Source organism: Xyrauchen texanus, chromosome 28, assembly GCF_025860055.1.
Source record: "Xyrauchen texanus isolate HMW12.3.18 chromosome 28, RBS_HiC_50CHRs, whole genome shotgun sequence".
Lineage (NCBI taxonomy): Eukaryota > Metazoa > Chordata > Actinopteri > Cypriniformes > Catostomidae > Xyrauchen > Xyrauchen texanus.
The window spans coordinates 41,269,620-41,284,863 of record NC_068303.1 but is presented as its reverse complement, the minus strand read 5'-3'; the positions used below and the strand labels follow the sequence as shown (position 1 = coordinate 41,284,863).

The window sequence follows — 15,244 nt, the reverse complement described above, 5'->3', positions numbered from 1 at the left end:
TCTCTTTTTTTCCTTATCAGTTGTTGGGCAGCCTGATATCTGACTTTGTTGATAGTTTCAGACCCACTGCTCGAATAAACTCCATCTGTGGTGAGATTATAAATTCACCCATCTTCATCTCACAGTTGAGGAGTGCACATATTCATATCCCTTCAGCCTCTGGCAGACGCATGTTTACAGTTTGATGTATGTGTCTGTTTCAGGTCGCTGTAGTCTTCTGCCGGTGGTTAATAATTCTGGAGCCATCTGTAATTCATGGAAACTGGACCCGACGACTCTGCGTTTCCCACTCCGGGGAATGCTGCCGTATGATAAGGTAGTGCAGTTGTCCTCCGAGAATAGAGCTGAGATGTTCTGCTCCTGTAGTTAGAAATTACAATACTGCTTCATTTTACACATCGCTGTTTGTCATAGAGCATGACACTGCAGCAAGAGGTTTTTAATGGTTCTTTATGTTTGGATGAATCTCACAAAGAACATACAAAAAAAAGAAAGAAATTTAAGCCTATGTTATGTGACATTATTTTCATGACTGCACTATTAAATGGAATCAGTGTTACTTTTTAACACAGATTTGTTTTAGTCATACTTTGTCTTTTGAAAAGAAAATAGTCAGTGTCATATAAAGGTAACACTTTACAAAAATTCTTTAACATTAGTAAATGCATTCGGTATAATGAACTATCAATTAAAAATATTTCTTTTACAGTGTTTATTAATCATGGTTAATGTTAGTTAATAAAAATACTATTGTTTATTGTTAGTTCATATTAGTTCATTTTGCATTAACTAATGTTAACAAATACAACTTTAGATTTAGAAAATGTATTACTATATGTTGACAATAACTAACATGTTACTATGTGCCTTTCATTGTCTCTGCAGATGTAAGTTATGTAGGGGATATTGCACAATAACTCCCCGACAGGGTGAAGGGATTTATTTTGTGATGATAAGCAAATAAATAAATAAGTGGACATAAAATGTTGATTTGCATTGAAATTGTATAATTATATGTGAAGAAATAAATGACTCAACTGTTCAGCTCGAGCAGATAAATACCCAAAACACTGACTGGATCATTCATATCAACAACATTTAACATGATTTTTCTTCTAAAAACAGTGTTTGTGCCTCCGGTTTCTCTACATATTTTCATCAACAGGATGTTTTAATCGAAATTGTGTAAAGGGATAGTTCACCCAAAACTGAAAATTCTCTCATCATTTACTCACCCTCATGATATCCCAAATGTGTGTGACTTTCTTCTGCAGAACACAAATGTAGATTGTTAGAAGAATATTTCAGCTCTGCTGGTCCATACAATGCAAGTGAATGGTGACCAGGCCTTTGAAGGTCCAAAAGGCAGATAAAGGCAGCATAAACATAATCCATCAGACTCCAGTGGTTTAATCCATGTCTTCAGAAAAGAGCCAGTTGGTTTTGGGTGAGAACAGACCAAAATATAACTCCTTTTTGACTGTACATCTCAACAGCAGTCTACTTGGCGATCATGATTTGAAGCACAATTACATTTCCTAGTGTTTGACGCATGCACTAGATGGCGCTATAGGAACTGTAATCTGCTGATGATAAGATGTACAGTGAAAAGATTAGTTATATTTTGGTCTGTGCTCACCCAAAACTAACTGGCTCATTTCAGAAGACATCGATTAAATCACTGGAGTCTTCTGGATTACTTTTACGGTGACGTCATGTGCTTTTTTGAGATTTAAAGTTTTGATCACCATTCACTTACATTGTATGGACCTACAGAGCTAAAATATATATAATGTTTGTATGACGAGATTAGCACTGGATGTCATTTTAAACAAAATCTAATTTTCATTATTGTAATGTGAAAAAAAAAAGAACAATAAACATATTACATAGTTGAATATGATGGAAATGATTGCTGACTTACATTAAAAATCATTGAATTACAATATATTTACTGTAATGAGAATCATGGTTGAGAATAGTGGGAATTAAAAACAAAGTAAAAAAATATTTTTTTGGGGTTGAAATATGACCGGGACATGACTCATGGGCACGTTACGGGCATTAAATGTGTTGCGAATGTCTCTTTATTAATCTCACTAAATGTCTCTCTCTCTCTCTCTCTCTCTCTCTCTCTCTGCTATAGGACCTGTTTGAACCACAAACGGGTCTGTTGAGGTATGTGCTGGAGCAGCCGTACTCCAGAGACATGGTCTGCAACATGCTGGGCCTCAACAAACAGGTACCTCTCTCTCTCTCTCTCTGCTTTTCTCTATGGCTCTCAGTGCTCTCTCTCCCTCCTCTGTGATGAGAAGCTGTTGGAGGTAGTGACAGAGAGCTGGAGACATCAGTAGTCCCACACTCCCACAGCCTCCAGAAATACTCCCTGCCAAACTAGCGCCTTTATACAGCTCCGCCTCTGTTCGGTTTGCCAGATCTCTCTCTTTCGGCCGAGACTTCTTATTGTCTGTCTGTCCTTTCGGCCAGCATGCCTGTCCATTTCTGCTGTCTGGAAGGGAGTATAGCCCCGCCTGTCTCTCTCATACCTGTCTCTGGGGGTGTGGTTTGGCTTGACTGACAGGGTTACTTGGAGCTGGCCTCCTAGTCACTGTATTTGTGTTTTCTTTTTTTTCTTCCTTTATTTTTGTTCTGTCCTGTCTTGCCCCGCCCATCCTCCTCCTCCTCCTCCTCCTCCAATGCTCTAGACTTTGAACATTGCTCAGGTATGTTCACAATCTTACTGTTGTATTGTGACTAACCAGACTCTGGAAGCTTCCTCATAGCCAAACCAAACTATTCCATTTTAATTTCAATCGAAAACCAATAAATAAAACAAATAAACATAGGGCTTGAAATTACTGACTGCCACGAGCAATTGTAAGAGCATTTGAAAGATTGACCTATAAATCCATCAGCTTTCTTTCAACGGCCAACTTCTGCAGTATTTCAGACAAACTGCTCATGACTACTTTCTCTCTTTCCCAAAAACCTTTAAATGTTTTTCAAACAAAAGTGACACAATCTATTAAAGAATAGATTGAATTTAGACTGTTTCAATTTGATTTAAGACCAGAATGTAAAGTCTTTTTAATGGTTGTATAATGTAATTTAAAACATATTTAGGGATTGTTCTCAGGAAACTGTGCCATTTATGCCTGTAAATGAGCTGTTTACCTGCACACCAATACACTGGTAACTCCTAAAAATCAGCTTATTTAAAAAGTCTGACAAGCAAGAAATCTGTGTTTACATGCATTATTCTCTGCTTTTCCACATCAAATCGCCAAGAGTTGTGTGCACGTTGGATAAGCCGATAAGAGCACCGTGTTTACATAAAATGCTAAATCAGTGTTATGGGCAAAAATCTACCCACGTTGATCGGTTTAATCTTAAGCAGTTTATGACATTTCACAGATAAAGGAACAATGTTTATTGCGTTTACATGACACACACATTGTCCGATTATTAAGCAGAATCGGTGTGAGAGTGTGTGTGTGAACGCCCTCACTCTCAGTGAAAAGTTTAAAATAATTTCATTTGAAAACGTTACAGCTGAATAATTTGTACAGCTAAAGAAATCATTTTTTATCAGGGCTCTTTCTGCCATGGACTTTGGGAAATAATTCCGATTAGTGATAAACAGAGAGGGGTTCTCAATGCCTGATTCTTAAACTATTACCCAAATCCTGAATATTTGGTTTCAGTCTTGAAAAGTAACAATACTTGAGAATCCTATCCCTAAAGCACTACATAATTTCAACACTGTCACAGTAATTGTGGGGTGTATATACTTGTACTTTAAAGAGATAAATGAATACATTCAGTGTGCTTTGCTAATAACTCATCATATCGCTGAAATTAATAAAACATTTCTTGTTTGCTTGAATTGAATTGTCAAGGGTCAAAGATCAGAACAAACGTGTTTTAAAAATAGCCTTCGCTAGCACAATGTCAACATTTTGGTTGCAAGGTATACCGGTGCCATAGTACTACCCACCTTACTCAAGCTTTAAGTACTAGCGATACAACAAGTGTTTTCATCTGTAATTACCGTTCAATGTATTGTAGTAATATTCCCAGACAGTAGTGGTATTCTACTTCAGTTTTCTGTGACAGGGTTTAACCAGACCGTCTTGAAATGTTGCATGAAAATGAATCAATTAAGATGAACTACCTTATTTTCACACAATACTATTCTAATAACTAATAGAGTGTGTAATATTACTCGGCATTGTGATACTTCAGCTGGTATCATACCGCAGGACATTATTGAAGTATCATGGCAACCGTACACAAACCACATTTTTACAGTTTGGAAAAAGAAACAAAACAAAGATGATTTTTAGTGCTGTTCATTATATCAGTAGAAAGTAGGGCTTGACCAAAAGAAAAGTATTTTTTTATAAATTTGTTTTCGATTGATTCTCAAAAGCCATGTATCGATCTTTTACTCTATGGGCATCCCTCCACTACAGTGAGAGGAAATCACTCACATTTGCAACCAAATTTCATGCTGCGTGTTGTTCCGTGTAATGTGTGTCCAAAGACAAGATCCACAAACCCATTTGTCATTGAATAATGTCTCTTTTAATATCCTCTCTGTTCTTTACAGTCAGTTGCTGATCAAAAACAATAAGTAAACATTTAATTGTAATCAGACATGGCACCGATGACATAATGCCACCCGAGTCTCTCTCATTAATATGCGTGAATTTAAAGATGCTGTTTACAGAAATGCTGTCTTTCTTAAAGAGACAGTACAGGTTTTTAGAACATGTTCATCATAACTATAATTTGTGGAATTAAACGATATAAATGTAACAAAATATAATATATGCAATATAATAGTTATTGATTAAATACATTTATTTGTTCATTTTTAAAAAGATAAAACGTGATCAAAATAATGAAAAACGAATAAAATATAATTACGCTAGTAAAATGTATATTTTCTTAATGTTCCTAGTTTGAAGATCCCCTGCATAATTCACAGCAGTAGCTGGGAGAGAATTTATTTGGTATGTAAGCAAAAATGACATTATAACTGAAATATTATCAAATGAATCGATATGGTATTGAATCGAATCGAATCGAGAGCTTGAGAATCGAATCGGGAAATCGATACCCAGCCCTAGTAGAAAGTCTTGAGCATACTAATGGCACCATTTCCTGAGAATGTTCCTTAATCTCCCATGATTGGATTTAATATGACAAAGCAGTTTCTAAAATAGTTTAGTTAAATGAGGAACATACTTTGAAATGCACACAATACACATAAAGAAACAGTGCAATAAGCCATTCTCTTGTGTAGATGTGTAAAAGGGTCCCACACACACACACACCACTATTCCTCTTTCAGGAATTTTAAAGCGTGCCTTAGAATGAAGACAATCTGTTAATTTCAAGCCCTGATCAGCGCATGCTGTGTATGTTTGTGCTGGTGCTGTTGTGTGTGTGTGTGTGTATGTTCTGCTAGTGTTTATTGGGTATTGTGTGTTGCTAAACACAGATGATACATTCAAATCTTTCCTTAATATAAGGAGGCATTTATGATGCTGTAAAGCTGTGAGATGCTCAAAGTATTTATCTGATGCATATGTGCATAAAGCAACAATTAAAAATGGCAAACATGGATATATAGTGGCAAGAAAAAGTATGTGAACCCTTTTGAATTATCTGGTTTCTGCATTGATTGGTCATAAAATGTGATCTCATCTTCATTAAAGTCACAAGTATAGATCAACACAATGTGCTTAAGCTAACAACACACAAACAATTATAATCATTCATGTCTTTATTGAACACATCCTATTAAACATTCACAGTACAGTGGAAAAAGTATGTGTACACTTAGATTTAATAATAACTGGTCGATCCTCCTTACGCCCGTTTCACACATACTCCGTTTGCAGTGCGTTTGCGGTGCGTATTTTTTTCCGTACCCATGTTAACAGGTTAGAGCTTTTACACTGCATGCGGATGCAGTCCGTCGATCCGTTCCAGTTGCGGTGCGTATACAGCAGTGCAGCGAGCGTTTACGCACCGAGTCTATTTTTGCTGTGCTGCACCGCACTGAATTAAAGTGGCAGTGCATTGTTCACATTAAAATAGACATAGATTGTCAAGAAACTGTAATAATTTTATCATATACGCATAATTACAGTTAATGTGTTCTACAGTTACTAAATTACAGGGTCAAGAAAAACAAAAAAGAATGATTATAGTCCCAAAAGTTGCAAAATGCCATCCTATATGATTTTTTACCCTAAAAAAAGACAGAGTGAATGCAAATGCGTCTCATTCTTCTCCTTCTTAGCAACAGATATAGCGCGATAGCTTTTCTTCAACTCGAACTACATGTAAAATAAAGAATCACAATGATTAAAATGAATTTTCATACTGTTTCAATGCCTTAAACAATCTCAAATTTAACGTTTGGGTTTAAAATCAAAATTCCTTACACATTTTTGATTTTGTGGCACACAGAAACTGCGGATCAGTAGCGCACTGCAAACGCAACATATGTGAAAGCACTATAGCGCGTGCTGCTCCTGTACCGTATATGCACCGCATACGTACCGCATACGCACTGCACACGGAGTATGTGTGAAACGGGCATTAGACAGCAATAACCAACCAAGTGTTTCCTGTAGCAGCGGATTAGACCTGCACAACGTTCAGAAGGAATTTTGGACCATTCTTTCTTACAGAACTGCTTTAGCTCAGACATATTCTTTAGATGTCTGGTGTGTCTCTATTGGGTTCAGGTCTGGACTCTGACTGGGACACTCCAAAAGAGGGATTTTATTTTTTATGAAGCCATTCTGTAGGATTTACTTTGATGTTTAGGGTCATTGTCCTGCTGCATCACTCATATTCTGAACTTCAGCTGCCACACAGCAACCCTGACATTATCCTGTAGAATATCTTGATAAACTAGGGAATTCATTTTTCCTCCATTATGGCAAGCGGTCCAGGCCCAGAAGCAGCCCCAAATAATGATGCTCCCTCCACCCTACTTCCCCAATGGGATGATATTTTCATGTTGGCATTTGGTGCCCTTTTTACGCCATACAAAGTTCTGCAAGTTCTTCCCAAACAATTCAACCTTATTTTCATCATTTCACAAAAGATTTTCCCAGTCATGTTGTGGAGTGTCAAGGTGGTATTTGGCAAACTTCAGGAACGCAACAATGTTTTTGTCGGAAAGCAGCGGCTTCCTTCATGGTGTCCTGCCATGATCACCATACCTGTTTCATGTTTTCCATATAGTAGACTCATGAACAGAGACGTTAACCAGTTCCAATGATTCCTTCAAGTCTTCAGCTGTCACTCTAGAGTTCTTTATTACCACATTGAGTATTCTGCTGTGTGCCCTTTGAGTTATCTTAGCTGGACGACCACTTCTAGGGAGAGTACCCACAGTTTTAAATCATCTCTATTTATAAATGTGGACAGATGAATATCTAAGCTCTTCGAGATAACTTCGAGATAACCTATTCAGCTTTATGCAAAGCAACAATTCTTGATCGTACATCTTCTGAAATCTCTTTGCGATGCATGGTCCACATCAGCAGATGCTTCTTGTGAATAGAAAACTCAAAATATTTATGTGCTTTTTATAAGTCAAAGTAACTCTAACCCACACCTCCAATATTGTTTGATTAATTTGATGCCAGGTTTGCCAACCCCTGATTCTAATGAGCTTTTGTTGATGTCATTAGCCTAGGGGTTTACTTAGTTTTTCCACAGTACTGTGAATGTTTAATGGGATGTGTTCAATAAAGACATGAATGATTATAATTGTTTGTGTGTTGTTAGCTTAAGCACATTGTGTTTGTCTATACTTGTGACTTTAATGAATATAAGATCACATTTTATGACCAATCAATGCAGAAAAACAGATCATTCCAAAGGGTTCACATACTTTTTGGCCACTGTAATTGTATTTACATAATTTTAAATATTATATATTATTTATATTGAATTATCTTTTATTTGGGGCCTTTTCTCATCAAATATTGTTGTAAGCAATTAATTGTGATTCATTTGCATGTCATGAAATTAATTCGATTACAAACTTTAATCAATTGACAGCCCTAAGCAAAATGCATATGCAGCTCATGCTATGAAAATGCTCTCAAATTTCTCATGCCATATCAAAGTTTGAGTTTTGTGGCTTTTAGTCCATGAAAGCAAAATGTAGTTTTACCAGCCTGTGACGTAAAGGCTGTTCGCTATAAAACAAATAGCCCCTCACAATGTTCTGTTTCAATAGGAAATATGTCAACATAGGAAAGATAATTGTTCATCTAACCATTTCATTAAGTCTTTAAACCTAATAATCAATCGGTATCTAAAAAAACAACACTGGTGCTGATACACACCCAACACCCAGCATGTATTGTAGTTTAATCGATCCCTGCATGCCATATTACAGAGTAAGCTGCATTATATCAAAGGGAAGTGACGACTTGACCTGTCCACATACTGTTTGGATGTTACTCTTCTGTGAAATAAAGTTACAGGGTACCCATGGTCACAGAAAACCTGAAAATGTTAAGGAATTTTAAAGCTGTGTTTCCCTGGCCTAAAAAAAGTCATGGAAATGTCTGCAATGGTTGTTTAATTGGCTAGATATTGTTCTCGTTTACAGTAAAACATGCTCACAATGCATGATGTGCTTGTCCATCATTGGGCCGAACGGTTCTGAGCATGGTGAGCAACGGTTCCGGTAGCATTTCAACTGGTCCACGATTCGGGACGTTTCCAAAACGACTCATGATTGGTCACTTGCCCAGTCTGACAACATTGCCATGTCCGCTAACCCAATTGGTACAGAACAGCATGGTTCAGCAGCAGTAACCGTTCAGCCTGTTGGTGAATAAAAACCTATTGGGGATTCTCACAAAACCTGTCAAGAAACTGTCCTGGTCCTATTTTACCCCAAAATCAAAAGAAGAAAATGAGAAATTGTATTTTTGATATAGATCATTAAAGCCTACAGTGAGGAAAATAAGTATTTGAACACCCTGCTATTTTGCAAGTTCTCCCACTTAGAAAACATGGAGGGGTCTAAAATTGTCATCATAGGTGCATGTCCACTGTGAGAGACATAATCTAAAAAAAAAAAATCCAGAAATCACAATGTATGATTTTTTAACTATTTATTTGTATGATACAGCTGCAAATAAGTATTTGAACACCTGTCTATCAGCTAGAATTCTGACCCTCAAAGACCTGTTAGTCTGCCTTTAAAATGTCCACCTCCACTCCATTTATTATCCTAAATTAGATGCACCTATTTGAGGTCATTAGGTGCATAAAGACACCTGTCCACCCCATACAATCAGTAAGAATCCAACTACTAACATGACCGAGACCAAAGAGCTTTCCAAAGACACTAGAGACAAAATTGTACACCTCCACAAGGCTGGAAAGGGCTACGGGGAAATTGCCAAGCAGCTTGGTGAAAAAAGATCCACTGTTGGAGCAATCATTAGAAAATGGAAGAAGCTAAACATGACTGTCAATCTCCCTCGGACTGGGGCTCCATGCAAGATCTCACCTCGTGTGGTCTCAATGATCCTAAGAAAGGTGAGAAATCAGCCCAGAACTACAGGGGAGGAGCTGGTCAATGACCTGAAAAGAGCTGGGACCACCGTTTCCAAGGTTACTGTTGGTAATACACTAAGACGTCATGGTTTGAAATCATGCATGGCACGGAAGGTTCCCCTGCTTAAACCAGCACATGTCAAGGCCCGTCTTAAGTTTGCCAATGACCATTTGGATGATCCAGAGGAGTCATGGGAGAAAGTCATGTGGTCAGATGAGACCAAAATAGAACTTTTTGGTCATAATTCCACTAACCGTGTTTGGAGGAAGAAGAATGATGAGTACCATCCCAAGAACACCATCCCTACTGTGAAGCATGGGGGTGGTAGCATCATGCTTTGGGGGTGTTTTTCTGCACATGGGACAGGGCGACTGCACTGTATTAAGGAGAGGATGACCGGGGCCATGTATTGCGAGATTTTGGGGAACAACCTCCTTCCCTCAGTTAGAGCATTGAAGATGGGTCGAGGCTGGGTCTTCCAACATGACAATGACCCGAAGCACACAGCCAGGATAACCAAGGAGTGGCTCTGTAAGAAGCATATCAAGGTTCTGGCGTGGCCTAGCCAGTCTCCAGACCTAAACCCAATAGAGAATCTTTGGAGGGTGCTCAAACTCCGTGTTTCTCAGTGACAGCCCAGAAACCTGACTGATCTAGAGAAGATCTGTGTGGAGGAGTGGGCCAAAATCCCTCCTGCAGTGTGTGCAAACCTGGTGAAAAACTACAGGAAACGTTTGACCTCTGTAATTGCAAACAAAGGCTACTGTACCAAATATTAACATTGATTTTCTCAGGTGTTCAAATACTTATTTGCAGCTGTATCATACAAATAAATAGTTAAAAAATCATACATTGTGATTTCTGGATTTTTTTTTTTAGATTATGTCTCTCACAGTGGACATGCACCTACGATGACAATTTCAGACCCCTCCATGATTTCTAAGTGGGAGAACTTGCAAAATAGCAGGGTGTTCAAATACTTATTTTCCTCACTGTATGTTTAGGGCCATTAAGATATTTTACATTGTGACATTGTCAAGACATTTAAGCACATTTAACCCAACAATTCTCATTTCCGCACTGTGAAAAAAATCAAATGTTATTTAAATTGAGTATTTATAAATCGTAGTAGTACTCCCTTGATAGTGCCTTTCATTTTTGCAGATTTTAATTTTAAAATGTAATTGTACAGCTTCTTTTAACTGTGATGCATGTCTGGGTGTTATAGTTCTGAGATTAAAACATTGAGAAATTAGGGTGTAAAATGTGTTCTGGAAATAATGTCACAATACAAAAAAACTTGAGGTCCTAAATATAGGCTTCATTTTGTTTTTGCAAAATAGAATTTCATATATTGCATTTTTTTGAATTGCTTTGGGGTAAAATATGACCAGGACATCATTTCGTGAGAATCACCCCAGAGTGATGTCTGATTTATGAGTACATTGGTTCTTTTCCGTGAAATGGGCAAACCAGTTCACACATTATTCTGAATGATTTATTCACTTTTCGGTCTTAGTTGGATTGATTTTTAAAAATCCATATGTAGTAATCTCAAGGGATTAGAAAGGTCATGTAAAATGTGTGGGAACGTATCCGTCAATGAAAGCCTGAGGTTTTGTTGTTTCGCTGTGGTATGTTGCAGCTTTCCCTGCGATCAGGGCTTCTGTGAGCATCTTCATGTCATGCTTTCATGAGTGTGTGTGAAAGGCACATTTGTTTCACCATCTTCTGTGACCGTTGTGAGGCCATGTTGAATATGCTGTGTGTGTTCAGTGAGCAAAATGGCTCACTTGTATCATGCACCGTCACATTTGGAGAAAAGATATATTTTATCATCATGCATATTTATATTTTGCCTAAGGTTCACCTATAATGTTAATAAAGTTGTTTTCCTTGACCATATTCTTCCCTCTCTTTGCCCTTAGAATTAAGCGGTCTGTTTTTTTGTTGTTCACATGAAAGATGAGCAACAGTTCTGATCACCGTGTTCCAGCTCTCATACAGTGCATGGGATGCAGATCAAGTCCAATATAGTTTATAAATGTTATCCTTCAATAACAGACTATTAGCAAAGCTTAAAGGTGTTACCGGTAAGCTTAGTTTGAAATTGTGATTTGTTGTATGAGATCAGCATTGAACATTTCATGTAGTTGCTTTTTAGATATTTACCTAATGATATATATATATATATATATATATATATATATATATATCATATATATATATATATATATATATATATATATATCTATAAGGCTAAAAGCACAAAAAAAGTATACAAATTGAAACAGGCTTATTAAAAATGTTGTGTTCAGTGTTTTGTGTGATTACTACAAATGAGCAAACAGTTAGTGCAAAATCCACAAAGTTGTCCTTTACCGTTTACATACACTCTGCCTGCAATAGAAAAAAGTAACTCTTTTTGATAGGAATGCACCAATATTGTGGTGGATACCGATAATCAGTACTTAAAAAAAATAAATAATATATATATATATATATATATATATATATATATATATAATTTGATCCCCTTTTCTCCCAATTTGGGATGCCCAATTACCACTACTTAGTAGGTGCTCGGTTACTCGCCTCAATCCAAGTGGTGGAGGACAAGTGTAAGTTGCCTCTGCTTCTGAGACGTCAATCCGCACATCTTATCACGTGACTCGTTGTGCATGACACTGCGGAGACCTGCAGCATGTTATTATTGTATTACATGTGCTTAAATGATGAGAAGAAACCATCCAAAACATTTTAAAAGCTGGCACACTTGGACCTCTGAGACCATGATATCCGTGAAAGCTGCATAATTGATAACATTGAAACCGAAATCATGGTATGATGTTGCACGCTTGTAATCAAAATGATTGCGCTCCCTCTTTGATTGCAAACGGTTTGATTGACATGGATGCTCGCGTTCTTTGTAAAGTTTAATGGAGACTCACTTTTGGTAAAGACAAATAGTTTTATGAAATGGAAATATGTGGCTGAGTTTGAATTCATAACATGCATACATTAAAAAAACATTGAAAATAGCAGTAAGTTATGCACTGGAGAGAAACAAGCCTTAATCCCTCTTTCAAAGCACATGATGCAGCAACCGCTTCACATTAAACCGAAAGCTTATGATCTTTGAAGTGTTTATAAAGTGGTCTCATGCGATGGGCATCTTGGGTCATGTTTTTCCACTTCAACTTGTCTCCGTTGTTTTTTCTAACTAGTTTCATCATGCAACACATTTTTCGTTAGGCTGTAAAGTGACGTCACTGACGGAGATTCTATCCAACTAATCGATAATCGATAAGATTTTCATTATTGATTTTATCGATAAGTTGTTGCAGCCATACTCTGTTCAGCCCCCACGCAACACTATTGGAAACGACGGACTTCAGGTCTGTCATCTGTTTGTCGATGCAGTGAAAAGGCCGCTCAAGACATGGGGTAAATCTGCCAAACTTTGTGGGTGGTCAGAAAGAGGGTAGAAATGGTCATGTGAAACTCTAGGGCTCTATGTAGGGTTATAATGTCTTGTTAAGTCTGTAAAGGAAGAGTTTCAAGTATTCACAGTATTTCCACAGGACCCAGTTATTCTAGTGTTTGCAGTGGTTTTGGTCCATGTAAGAGTGCTGTTTTTGGACTGTTCTTCCATGTTCCAGCATAAGCAGAGATGTCCGGTTCTGGAGGACCAGCTGGTGGATCTGGTGGTGTACGCCATGGAGCGGTCAGAGACGGAAGAGCAGTTTGATGACGGCGGCACCAGTCAGCTCCTGTGGCAGCATCTCTCCAGTCAGCTCATCTTCTTTGTTCTGTTCCAGTTCGCTAGCTTCCCTCACATGGTGCTGTCGCTCCATCAGAAGGTGAAGCTGTGGGGAGGGAAACACTCTCACATGTCCATGTCCTAAACGGTACCTTCAGCCCTGGCAGGTCACCTCCTGGATCACTCTCTCGTGATGTGGGCCAGTACAGAACTTTAGAAGGCTGTACAGGTTACAAGAGGGTGCACTTAAAGTAACAGTTCAACCATAAATGAAAATACTGCCATCACATGCTCCCCTTTGTGTTGCTCCAAACTTTCACAGTTATTTTTTCTGTGAGCATGATATATGGACGTTTAACTTTTTATTGTGATTTTTTTTTTTTTTAGCTTGATAGCCGTAGTCCCTATGATCTGTTGTTTTCTAGAAAAGAGGAGCGTGAACATTTTTCAGAATTACTAATTTTGTGTTCCAAGTAAAACACAATGGCATACAGGTTTGGAACAACAAGGCGAATTTTCATTTTTGTATAAGCTATTCTTTTAAAGACATAGTGATGTAGCTACATGCTGCTAAATAAGCTTAGCACAACCCAAGGCTAGGAGACTGGAAGTCCAGATCATATCCCCCATTTGGGACAGGGACAGGGCCATACAAAAGCACTCAAACAGGCAAGCATGCATACTTGCATGTTTCTTCATATACTTTGCTCGCACACTTTTTAGTCACTTGGGAAAGATCTTCTACCCTGTATTTCACTGAATGTGTGCTTGTTCCTCTTCCTCTGAGCAGCTGGCCGGTCGAGGGCTGATTAAAGGTAGGGATCACTTGATGTGGGTGCTCCTGCAGTTCATCTCTGGCAGTATTCAGAAGAACGCTCTGGCTGACTTCCTGCCTGTCATGAAGCTCTTTGACCTGCTCTACCCTGAGAAGGAGGTGAATGAACTCATTACTGAAATGCTATTTTCATTTAAGCAGAACATGATGGTCTGTGGCAGCTTCTGTAAAAGCTCATTAATATAAAAGGTGGCACTTTGGTACATGCTGTGCCCTTTGGGTTGGGTCACCAGATCAAGGATTTGTTTTAGCTAGCGGGCTATAGGTTCTTTAATACAGTTGGTCACAACTAATTAGTAAGTAATCAGGTGCTTTGACTTTACACCATTCATTGGCATGCTCTTTACACAAGGGTGACCATGGGTGTGCATGGATAAATCCTTGTAGTGTTTGATCTGCAACCCAATGGTCCAGGCTAAACCACCACCAGTCAAATGCCACATTCCAGATGAAGGTGAAGGTGGGATTGCTCAACTAAATTTTCCCAAGTCCGACCGCTCAGCAGTTATGTGTTCTTGACTCTTCTTCCTCTTGACTTTGACCTTGGAAGTTCTTTTCCAAAACATTTTATATTTTCATAATACAAGTTTATAACATTGACACCAATGACATGAAATCAAAGGACAAACATTCTTTTTATATTATTTAAATGATTCATAACTTATTTTGTTTAACTTTTTTCATACTTTTTTTTTGACCTGAGAAAACAACTTGAGTAAAAAATAAACACACATTAAAGGTCGACCGATAGTGGATTTTGCCAGGACTGATAACTTTTTATCTGATAACCGATTAATCACCTGATAGTCTTTAAAATAGACTTTAAGAATGTTAAAATGTTTCATAGCCTTTCCTTATTATGATGGGCACAGACATAGAGGCCAAAATGAATATTCTTAGTCAGTAATTGTTTTTATTTCACCTCTAGAGGCTGCTGTTACACTGTAGAACCAAGTTGTTTGTACTGGGGAATACTTGGAGGAGAAACATGGAGGAACAAATTATCTGCAAAAATGTTCGGCACGACTAA

At 37.9% G+C, this 15,244-nt stretch overlaps 1 protein-coding gene across 2 annotated transcripts in view; it reads left to right on the top strand.

The window, feature by feature from the left end:
• The window catches only part of med23 (mediator complex subunit 23), a 94,670-nt gene that overhangs the window by 4,364 nt on the left and 75,062 nt on the right, over window positions 1-15,244 (top strand). The window contains exons 8-13 of one of the 2 annotated variants that reach the window (XM_052095600.1): window positions 21-90; window positions 204-316; window positions 2,147-2,242; window positions 2,706-2,723; window positions 13,279-13,479; window positions 14,170-14,313. In XM_052095600.1, coding sequence (XP_051951560.1) covers window positions 21-90; window positions 204-316; window positions 2,147-2,242; window positions 2,706-2,723; window positions 13,279-13,479; window positions 14,170-14,313 — 642 coding nt within the window. The remainder of the gene's footprint in view (window positions 1-20; window positions 91-203; window positions 317-2,146; window positions 2,243-2,705; window positions 2,724-13,278; window positions 13,480-14,169; window positions 14,314-15,244) is intronic. The other variant, XM_052095601.1, reaches the window with a different exon arrangement.